The sequence below is a fragment of the Cyprinodon variegatus genome, unplaced genomic scaffold (genome assembly GCF_000732505.1).
Source record: "Cyprinodon variegatus isolate N-32 unplaced genomic scaffold, C_variegatus-1.0 Scaffold401, whole genome shotgun sequence".
Classification (NCBI taxonomy): Eukaryota; Metazoa; Chordata; class Actinopteri; order Cyprinodontiformes; family Cyprinodontidae; genus Cyprinodon; species Cyprinodon variegatus.
This window is the reverse complement of record NW_015150854.1, coordinates 567,611-579,763: the sequence shown is the minus strand read 5'-3', so window position 1 is coordinate 579,763 and position 12,153 is coordinate 567,611. Positions and strand designations below refer to the sequence as shown.

Sequence of the window (12,153 nt, the reverse complement as noted above, 5' to 3'; positions counted from 1 at the left end):
TGACTAATAAAGTGGAGGTGTAATGGAGGTTTTTATGAAAGAATCCAAAACTGTTCCAATTTATTTAAACTGCACATAATGTCTGAATTTAAAGGTATATATATCTGTAAGGTGACTCTATAAATATCTACTGTACAGTAATTGAAAAGGCTCTGACAAGAAACCCAAAGAATTGAAATCCAAAATATTTTCAGCAACAATTATAAATCTTCACTATTATTTTGTTAAAAGTTATTACTGCCTACATCAGAGAAGAAAAAGCTAAATTATTAATCATAATCTAGACATAAGTAATAAATGTTTTCCATATACCTTAATTTTTCAAATCTTAATTTTTTTTTTCCATCTGATAAAGTGAAAGTAAACACATAAATTAAACAAAACAAAAGCTAAGACACTTGGGCAACTATTCAAATTTTAGCCAAATGTCAGCCAAACTAAGAGTAAAGGAAAGTATCTTTCTAATTTATTCTTTTTCCTGCATTATAACACAAGTGAACATGGTGTAAAGATCTACAGTTTGATTAGCAATTCATGCAGGTGAAACCTATACATGACCTGAAACTGAAACTGCTCACATGAACAACATACCAGCAAACCTGCTCTGCTTTTACGTTTGGAGCACACTGCAAGGAATAAACTGAAATGCATACCTTAGAAATGAAAATGATTGGCTCTTTCAGACCATCTTCAAGCAATAAAACATTTAATCTGTTTTGTTTGTTCTTTTTTAAGAAATTAAAATCTATAGTATGAAGTAAGTATCCAGACAATCTCGGGAGTACTAAAAAAAGAAGGACACACGGTTAAATTAGTGGGTCTGATCATGTTGGACATCATTGTGTTGAGCATATATGAGACACAGCAGCCTCTGTGAGCAGGGAGCAGGGTGAGGCTGGCATTGCTCTCTCCAGTCAACTACGGAGCACAAACATAACCCTTGTGTTGGCCTTATACTGCCTGGGTCGCAATAGTGCAAGAGACTTTAATAGCCTCTCGGCAATGCTCATTGTTCAGTTTCATAATCGCACAAAAGTAATGCCAGTGCCATATATATAAAACCATGAAACCATGAGTGCACAGTGCCAGCTAAGTGAACCACACCCTCAATGCTGACAAACAAGGCAGGGCTCTCTGCTTCTTTCCTGGATTTATGAGCAGCATAACTTTACTACTAATTTTAAGCAGCTCAACCAAACACACACAGGGTTTTCTACAGTATACAGCCACCTTCAATAAGTTTAGTGCAGTTAGTAAATTTTGTGAGAGGAAGCAACAAATCCTTTGTGGTAGTACAGACATTTGGTCTACAGCCAAACAGAGCTATTACATAATGCAACTATACTGCAGAGGATGTCCTTGAAATTCCACAATGGTGAAATAAATCCTGATATAACTGTCAATCTTAAGTAGTCTTCTTTTGTTGTTTGAGAGAGCAGTCACATTTGTCAATTATTTGCTCAATCAAACCGAAAAAGAATCAGACTTTGGACCTGTCTCTGCAGGGGGGCTTGTTTTTTGTAGTTCCTGGGTTCATTAAACTGATGTATAGGTGTCTTACTTATGCTGCAAAAACTATATCTAATAACTCCTGAAAGCTTTGAGCAATAATAATGCCAATAGAAAGGTTTTGGTGTGTGGGATGAAGAAAATGCTTTATTATATAAATAATAAATAATATATAATACTTTTAAGCTGCTTGTTAATGAGCATATTGTTAACAAGCAGCAAGCTAACACACTTTTAGCTTGATATAGCCTTCGAACTTTTGGTAAATAAAGCAAAGTTTTCTTAAAAGCTTTGAAAACACTTCTACAAAAGTCTAAAGAATAATGCGGATGAGATATTTTATCAAAACAAGAGACATTTTATCTTGTTTTTCTGTGGAAGAGAAACATTTCCACAGGCTAGCTAGCACATTAGCTGGTCACCCATAAACAAAAGGAAAACAGATAACCAATAAGCATGTAACTAAAATCTCCATTTACTTTAAAAAAAAAAAAAGCTTTCTTTCTTAGTTCTCGATGTATTCCAAAAACATAGATTTAAAGGTATAGAGGATGATCTTTTATTTCCAGGTGGATCATCTCAACAAGTGGTCCTCCTAATTGTCAATCATTCGGATGATATGTTTATGTAAGGCTATCCTACGTGCTCAGGGGTTTATATGTGGTGAGCTACGGTTTCAAACTGTCATTGAAGCTCACCTTTCTTACTGCGTTTTTTTTTTTTTATTGTAAGAAAGAAGGTGTCTACGAAGTGTATAAGAGGAAAAAAAAAGTTAGTTAACTTAGTTCGCAATAAACTCCACTCTATAGTCCCCGCTCTATATACTGATTGAGGGATTTAGGGGTTAGGGGGGACATTCAGGCAAGGTAAGCCTGTATGAGATATGAGAACAGCAATTTTTAAACAGCGTGCATGAGAAGAAATGGCCTTGTGCATGCTCTCGAACATGTTAAATAGGCATTCCTTTTCGGAAGTGGGTACAGGGTTGTGAATGTGCATTTTTTTTAAATGGAGAGGGCAGATCTTTTAAAAAATTCGCCAAAATCCTCGACATCATCAATAAGTGTACTTTAGACCACATATCTGACCAGTTATTCAATTAATTTCAAGGATGTTATCGTCAGACAGTTTAAAGTTTCCAGGTAAATTGCAGAATGGGTTAGTACACCTATGAGACACATATTATGCTTCGCATTAAAAAAATATTTCATGCTCAGAAAGCACATTTTCCAATGAAAAATGGAAATAAGACAAAATAAAGTATGTGACCTTTTAGAAGAGGTCCACTAGTTTAAAAGCTTTGTTTAAAGTATATAATTGATATAGTATAGGATTAATAGAAACTGTTTATTTGATTCTCTTTTTAGTCCTTCTGTTTTCACATAAAAAATATGAGTTTCCCAACCAACTATTGAAAGTTACGGTCTTTGCACTTGTCAGTACTAAGCAAGTACAGGTACAGACATAGATGGATATTTTTGATGTTGAAATCTAAAAAAAATTTTAACCTACTAAACAATTCTGGTTGACAAGAACTGTAAATAAAGTTATATGGGGATCATTTATGACTATTTAGATCTTAACAGCGCTAGTTTATTTAGATCTTGACAGTGGTAGTCCAAGAGGGGTAGCCTATGTAGAGTATTTCTCGAAATAAAACAAATAGCAAATAAGTGGTTTCCACTTCCATTAAACACCATTATATTTAATGAGTCATGTAGATCAGTATAATTCCCAGTGAAGATGAACAAAAATAGAAAGGCTGGTTTAAAATAGAAATGAATCACAGTCTCCTATGATGCATTAAATCCACTCTGGTCAGGACATTAAAGGTGTTATTTTTACTTAGTTATACTTCCATTACCATCTTTGGGTGATTCAGAGTCCTTTAGCACAACCAGCCCTTTTTATCAGGAGTTTCTCAATCACAAGAATTTGAGCTGCAATATAATTTTGATACTGACTAAGCCATTGATTGACAAAAGGTCTTTATCAGGACAAAGGTTGCACAACACAAAGCACTACAGCACAGCAAGCCTTACGTCAATTCTACAGCATCTTCGAAGCTCAAAGGTCAGGAAAGAAATTCAATATTCTTTTATGGCTTTTGTAACAGTGTGTTGCATGAATTAAACTGTGCTCTAACCACATTTTGTGTCAGTCGGGTTCTGACTCCAGTTTGTAGTGCGAGATAACGATATCCAAGACCAGTCATCTAAAATCCAATAAGGACTGTTCTCCCCTGAATGCCACTGACTCAAATTTAAAAGAGCCACTGCAATTTCATTTATTGAATAAATCAACTAAATAGTTTAATTTAACAAGTTATAAATTATTTGTTTGTAGAGTTTGTTTGACTGTTTGTTAAGTCTCCAAATATCAGTGTTTGGTTATTCACAAGAAATGCGAGTAGAACTGGATGCTCTTCAGCTTGATTGCCTCTGACGGTGAATGCAAACCTAAAAATCAGATTTAATTTTCTTAACACTCCATGCCCTACAATACATTGCTATATATACAACTCTTCAGCGAGAAACTTGTTAGCAGACTAGCCAAAATCTATTGTTTTAGTCAAGAACAGAGCAACCGAGAAAAGGCCAAGACCTTTAGAGGCTGAGACCAAGACCTTGTCTTGGTACTCTTGGGTCTCAGTTGGTATTGTCTTAACTTCAACACTACCAAAGCCAACTCTATTTTCTGCAATGATTGATGACATGTTAGTGGTTCACTCATACTGCTGCATAAAGAGAGAGTGAGACATTAGCAGATAATAGAAAGGCTGACATTAAATGTCCTTTATTTGTCCTTTTTTGCTTTAAAATATTGCTTCTAATGTAACATGCTAGATCTGTAAATGTTAGGTTAAAGATCTCCATTGTCTCACAGACACAAACATAGGATGACGTTTACGTTAGCAATACTAACTGCGATCTTTATCCTCATCGCTATACGAGATTTCGCCACTCAATTCTCCCAAACGTTCACTTCTCCTAAAAATATAAATGATCAAAGACTGCTTTTGACAAAAAGGTTAGATTAAAGATATCTTATCATAGTTATTTTGAGAATTCAAAGTTGGCTTACATCCTTATATAGATAAAAAGCTTTACAAAATTGCAATCGGTTCATCTCTAATACTAACATGAAAGAATTCTCTGATAAGGAGTTCATAAGTATGCTGTGAGCTTTATTTGAAACATTAGCTAGCTAACCCTTTGTACTGGATTCCCATTGGTAAACTAAGATTATTTTACAAGCCATTTACAAAAAGAAATGACGCTATGAGGGTAAAAAGATAAAAGGGAATGTAAAGGAAAATATGAATAACACCCACATCCCTTTAGAAACGACGAGTAACATAGCATTGAGGCACCTGTCAGACTGGGTTTAAGGGAGTGGAAGCTGGACAAACACCACGGGTAAAGAGAGCTGACAGAAACAACTTTCTCTCTCTCTTTCTCACTCTGGAGCTAATTTGCCTAGACTCCGATAAGCTCCAAAGCAATAAAGCCATTGGCTGCATGTCTGCAGCCTTCTTTGGCAGTTTCAACTCATGTTACCTCTTTGTCTGCCATACAGAAGCGTAATTATACCTTTAGACCCAAATGTTGCATCTAAGACCTTTCTTAGAAAAAAAAAAAAGTAACAAAGAGCAGAAATAGCTGCAGATACATTTACGAGATGGTGTCAAGTAATGACAATGTCCACATTTGTGTGAGAGAGCAGCTAAAACCCAACACAACTTTAAATGCCACATCCAAACAAACACAGGTGTACCCTGTGAGACTGTATACAGGAGCAGAATGTACTAATATTCTATTAAAAGCTCCTCTACTGTGACTGCGGGTACCATTCCAATCAATCCAGCTTCTCAAAATGACCCCTCAGTACTAAGAATAGAACAGACATCCATAGGGAGAGCGAGCTGAAGGCAGTGCTGCAGGATATTCCCAACCAACACTTACTTTTTCTCTAAATGGAATCACCCACTGCTATATTAGTTTCACCTGGCTGCCATGAAAAGGAATATAATGTTTCATTGTCATACCTTACAGCCAAAATCCTTTGAAATAGTTATGCAACAGATTTTAACAGTCCGCGCTTCAAAGGGTTATCTGTCCATTTACGACCCTGATTCAGACGTTTAGTGAGCTGGATCTGAACGCCAAGTATCATCTGCTGTGGGCCGAGGGTGTGTCTCAATTAAAGGACGGCAGATTTGTTTGTTTAGAGTCCATATTTTAGTGAGTGCAGAGTACATCCTACACAGCGGTGCACGCACACACACCCACAAAGGATGACATTAAATGGCGCAATTATGTGAATCAAGTTGGGCTCGACTTGTTGGACAGAAAGTACAGAGGTACCAACAAAGACCACAAATGGATTTTGGCCCATTACATAAATTAACCAGCTAATGACTGTATCTAAGAGCTTTTAGCCCTTTAAAAATGAGATAATTTTTAAGGATTCATTTCGTTACAGCAAGTGTTTGCTTATTGCTTGCACAGCAAAATACTGTACAAACAGTTTATCTCAGCAGACAACTCAACAGGTTGGTCAACATGCCTCTCTAGCAGGCGGGTAACTAAAAACTAAAAACAATGCCTGAAACGAAAACAAACCAGCCCAATGAGGAATTCAAGCAGGATTTTTGTCCAATCAAACTACTGCAGGAGGGATCCTTTAAAATGCACCTGTAAATTGTGTTATGATCACTTGTTTCAGATTGTAACATATCCAGGTGTGCTCTGGTCTGTTAAAACCAACTCTGCAGATTGAAAATAGCAATGACGTTATCAAAACACAGCAAGAATAATAATCTACATGAGGAAATGTATGCTCTGTAGCGCTTTAAGTTTGGAAGTCAGCAGTACAATGAAAGATGGTTCTCTATAAGTTGAAAATATATGTCAAAGTCTTCAGGTGTTAAGGAAAGTAAGCCATATTGACTATGTCATAACTTTACAGCCAAGACCATAACTTACTTTACTGTCACTCTTGTAGACAAGTCTTGAAGATCCCCAGGGTGAAAGAGCTGTGCCTCCTTTAGTCCGAGCTTCCCACAGGCCTTCAGGAAGACGTTAAGGTTGTCCTGGACAGAGAACAAAGCAGCAATGATTGTTGTCCCCCCCTGTTCAGAGGCAGAAAATAATCACTCAAAAAAAAAGGAAAAGAAAAACTCCCTGACAGGGAGCAGCCTACATGTGATTGCTTCCAAAGTTCAGGCCACCACAGGGACCAGGAGTGTGCAGGGAGGAGCGTGTGAGTACAGCAAATAAGAAGTGACCCAGAGTAGAGCACACTCACACTTACAGAGACAGATGAAAGAGGGGGCGGGGGCTGCCTGACAGGAGCTGAGTGACAGGGGCAAAGCCACCTGTGGGATGGATTAGGGTGTGGACCAAACCAAAGCAGGAAGAATGACATCAGAGACAGCACAAGTCCCACCCAACCTGCCATGCAAGTGCAAAAGTGACGCACGCAGCAACATTTGGCCTCCCTCCGCTGTTCCTTCTTCTTCTCACACCCAGAAACTACCACCTCTCTTCCCTGCCAAGCCTTATTTTTTTTCTACTTAAAACATACCTGAGGAGTATTTTGGAGACATTCAGTTGCTACAAAACATGAAGTCAGGTGACAGAGGCAGACAAATATTTCCCTTTAGCTATTCATGAGAACGTGGGAGTGAAAGGGACGATCTCTCTTCCAACACTGTGCCAATCACATTACATTATAGTTGTGTCTGAGTGCAGCAGTTGTGCACAGATGTGAGCAAGAGTACGTCTTGTACTATAAATGTGCACACGTCTCATGCGTTTCAAACAAATGCTCTACCACAAAAGCACCATTGCTTTTTAGGGTTATGGTTTTTTCCAGCAGAGGTTCCAGCTGGGGAAAGCAAGGCTAAGAAAAAGCGGCTTTTATATGATCACACATGGTAACAGCATCTGCTGGAAAAAATTAAGGGCTATATAGTACTAAACTTTCATGTGACAAAAAGCATATTACTAAGTTGTCAGAGAGCGATCTCCTTCCAGTAATGGTTTATTAATACTAGCCAACAAGCTTTAAACTCTATAGTTTATTGATGAACTATGCTGACCCAAGCTCACACCTGTTCCATGCAGGGAACCATGTCACCTTGGACGCATTCATGACGCTCTTCAAACTTCCTCACCTCTTGATTTCATCACAAAACTAATTGAAATATTTGGGATATCTATAATACTTAAGGTCACAAGCGCAACTCTGAAGACATTTTTCTCAGACCATTACCAAACCTGTTGTTTGTTCTCATTACAGACCTCTCCTTACATTTGACTGACACTACATTTATGGCTGTCACTAAGTACAACCTGTAGGTGAGCCAAAAAGAACACGTCAGCTGAATAACAAGAATATACAACTCCATTAACTTCCTTTAAATGTTTACACATCTTTCAATATCTTTACTATTCAAAGCACTAGACAAATGTCTAAGCAGGCACAGATAATTACCTAAACGAACCAAATCTATGCAACAGTAAAATTATGAGGGAGGCAAGTTACCAAAATGAAGGTGAAGAACAGTTTTGAACCATCTCAGTTCAAAAGGCAAAAAGATTTTCTCACATAGCACTACTTTGATGGTCATATTTTTGTATTTATACTTACCTTATATTTATACTTACAACTAATTATCTATAAGGATTTTTTTATTATCATTTTTGTAATAATGTGATATCTAGTGATGTCCTTATCCTATACTCATATCAGCCAAAAAAAAAAAAATATTACTACATTATATCATCCTGCATCTAAAATCTACAATACTGTATAAGCACACCGGTAGAAGCACTCCCCTCTATCATTCTTTTCTATCATTTAGCTCACTCCAGCATTTCTATCCACCAGTACTTGCATGCTGCACACTATTGTGATCACAAAAATAGTGTCGACAAACACAGTAACAGACGCTTAGAGAAGAAGCTACAGTATACTGTATGCACAGCACGGTTGTACTGTAGTAAAAATCTGAAAAAGATGAGTGTAAACTTCTCATGCACAAGCTTCCCGTATTCTAATTTATCATATTTTTTAATTCTATTTAATTGTAGGACTTTTTTATTTTTTCCACACTACAAAATAAGAACTGAAAACAGGCTTATTTATTATTCGTGCTGATAGTATATTCAGCAAATATCAGTATTGATCAATACTGAGATCTGCACTATTATATTAGAAATGAATAATTCGATACCCGTTGGTTTCAGAAGGATATGAATAGGAAAGGACAGTGTTCCCTTTCTCATTGCCCCTCAGAAAACAAACAGTTGACAACATGGTATTCACATAAGACAGATGTTTGTTAACCTTTATACTTTTGAAAAATACCCATAAAAACGAGTTCTTGCATATACCTACCCATTTCTACATTCTGATTAATCAGGGGAGTAAGTTGTTACATATCAAATTATTACTATTACAGATGTATTAACAAGCATCCATCCATCCATCCATCTCCTCGAGCTTTTTTTGGTCAGGTTTGCGGTGGGGTCGGTGCCTATCTTCAGCAGTCTATGGGTGAAAGGGGTGGGGGTATACCCTAGACAGGTGGTCAGTCTGCCGCAGTGTTGACAAGTATACAACATTTAACTGGTATGGTGTGCATTGGTAAGATGAGAATATGTTTGAGATATCAGCTGGTCCAGTCAAAGAGATGGGCCCCATTCTATTTCAATGGCTCTAAGAACCTTGTAGTATGGTATGGTACCCTATGGTTCACAGGCTATGAAGATATTTCCATAAAAATTGTGTCTTCTATAACTAAACTCATCCTCCTGACCAAAAACCCAAAGAAAGCATGCAGAATGACACAGTATTGAAGACCCAATATGGGACGTTTGTGTTACTATGCTATGCTAAAACAGGTGGATGTTTATAACCACGCTACATAGCTCCCATCCCTAGAGACAATACAAACAAGTGGAGTGTGAGAAAACCAGCTATGGTGGTTTCGAAAGCAAAATGTTTTTCTACTCTTCCTTGATTACAGGATTTTAACTGCTTCCTTTTGTCCTTATGGACTCGCCAAGAATCTGTGGTGTTTATTGACAATGGATTGCAGTTCTTCCTGTTCCTTGTAATTCAGCCATTGTTTTCCAATGCAGCCTTGTAAGACTGCTGTTTAAAAATTCAAGCATTAACAAAGCCAAAAGAAGCTTCTAGAATAAAACAGCAAATGTTCATTGTCTGGCATAGCAAACATTTGAAAATGGGATTTCAACACACAAATATGTTCGATTTTTCTTTGTTCTGTTTTTTTCTTAACACTTGTTCAATTAAGTGATGTTATTCAGCGTTTAGACAGAGACATACCAGACAATAGGTCAATGAGGAAGGCCAATGTCCTTGTCAATGTGTACTTCAGCTCAGCCAAGTAAAGCAATATCCATCATTGTTTGGTGGTGATTGGAGTTAAACTCCCACTAAAACATGTAAAGTTAAACGCCTTTTAACTTAAATGCCACAGAATCTAAGTCAAAAGTCTCTCATTTGCCAAAGTGCTTACCAATCCTTGCTGATTAGCTGATTAGTTGGGCCTCTTGTGTCCCAAATATACATAAGAAGAAGTGTTTTTAATTTGCTTTTAAAAGTTTGTGTTACATAAATGTTTGCAGCAGATGTTCATACTGTTTTACCTAGACAGGATTTTGTTTTCAGTGTAGCGCTGATTATTAAGGAATTTAATGCAGCTCTAACACCTGGTAAACTGGCCCTAAATAATAAGTATTATCAGTCTAAATTAATAGAATGGGATTAAGAGAACTAAGATTTTCTTTTAGCCCAGTCCAAGAACATGCAGATCTAATAAGCCTGAAGGAAAGTTATGCTGACTTGTGCTTGCACATAATCCTGCTAAAAATGCCGTCTCCATCCGACTGTTTCTAATTTCATGCACACCTGAAATTCCTCTCTAAACACTTCACACTAAGGAATAAAAAAACAAAAATTATCTCACAAGGTGTTTGATAAAGCGCAGCATCACTATCCCTAAATGTTCATACCAATATCCCTTGTGTTTTTCACTGGGTTAAAGAGAGTGTTGACTCTCTGCCTACCCTTACATGACCTAGGAAACAAACATAGAAAGAAAAGCTATGGTTAAAATATCAGGCTACAATATTTCCACATCCTGAGACAAGAAACCAAGGGAAGATGGAATACTTGACATGGTGCCACTCCTCAAAGAGGCCTTTATCAGGAGAGACAGTTTCAAAAGTCCTATCCAGTTATAACATGCGCCCATACAACATAAACACAGTAACAAAGCATGGACAAATGCCTGCCATTGCATGGATGATTACACAGACATCTACATGAGTAAAAACACCCTGGGGCATATCAAAATTGGTTGTTTGTCTCATCTTTCTGGTGCCTCAACTCAACATGGAGTTGGTTTGCATAGAGAACATCCAGTACCACACCAATTACTGAGTATTTTGGGTGGGCAGAGCCAGGCCCTAACTGGGGCTGAGATGGTCCAAACCCACAGCTTGGAGAGTATTTAGACACAGAAATGTGCTGAGAGGAGAAAAAAAAATCATTTGGACACAAGTAAAACCAAAGAATAGACCAGCTTTGGGAGCCAGGGTTGCTAAATATTCCCATCCCTTCCTGAGGTTTTTGCTATGCCAGAGCTAGAAGCTGGTATTGATTTTAAGCACTCAAAATCCTTAAGATAGCCAAACTAAAATAAAACAGTGTGACGGCAGTAAATGCTCACTTTTAAATGGCATTGATGTGTAGGTGTAATGAATGAATATCACAAACTGGTAACAATAGCTAAAAAACATTCCTTTAGTGGTTAGTCAGCTGAACCTACTTGCCTTTTTCCGGATCCACTTCTTTTTTTTTTTTTTTTTCAGATCCACTTCTAAAGCCCCAGTCACACCTTGACGATTTTGCCAGCTTATGCTTGGCATATGAAAAATCTGGCAAAAACACTGACATATGTTGCATAAGTTATGGGTCAGTTTTGTAAAAGTTATGAGCATGCTGAAGCACACTGAAACACACTGGCACACGTCGACATACAGCAAGTACGTCATATGCCAGCATATGCAATACATGGGGCATAAGGTACAGGTAAGGTATCTGATCATTGATGTACGTTAAGTGCACGATACTCATAAGTTGTGGTGTATAGCTTATCCAAAACCTAGTTCAGTGTATGCCAGCGTTTTAGAAGATTCTGGGACATCATGCATAAGCTGGTTAAATTGTCAAGGTGTGACAGGGGCTTAAACAAGCAGCTCAATAATGCCATGTGCAACTAAAGACCTGGGTATTAATTCAGATTTTCCAAATTGGTTTGATTTTAACCACAGGACCCTATTCAATTGGCTTCACAATATATTTTGTTTGGTTTTCACTTCAGTTATTAATATTTCAGTAATAACTTTTCATTAATATTTTCACCTCAACATGAAAATACCATCTCAGGAGAACTAATGCTACAAATAATAAAACCCAATTCTAACTTAGTGCATAAGTGTGACTGAAAATGGATGGATGGATGGATGGATGGATGGATGGATGGATGGATGGATGGATGGATGGATGGATGGATGGATGGATGGATGGATGGATGGATGGATG

The 12,153-nt window shown here is 37.4% G+C and overlaps 1 protein-coding gene across 9 annotated transcripts in view; it reads right to left on the bottom strand.

Moving 5' to 3' along the window:
* lmo7 (LIM domain 7) overlaps window positions 1-12,153 on the bottom strand; it is a 69,505-nt gene that overhangs the window by 38,580 nt on the left and 18,772 nt on the right. For 8 of the 9 annotated variants that reach the window (XM_015387695.1, XM_015387691.1, XM_015387694.1 and 5 more), the window contains one exon: window positions 6,498-6,604. In XM_015387695.1, coding sequence (XP_015243181.1) covers window positions 6,498-6,604 — 107 coding nt within the window. Of the gene's footprint in view, window positions 1-6,497; window positions 6,605-6,714; window positions 6,839-12,153 lie in introns of those variants that run through there. The other variant, XM_015387698.1, reaches the window with a different exon arrangement.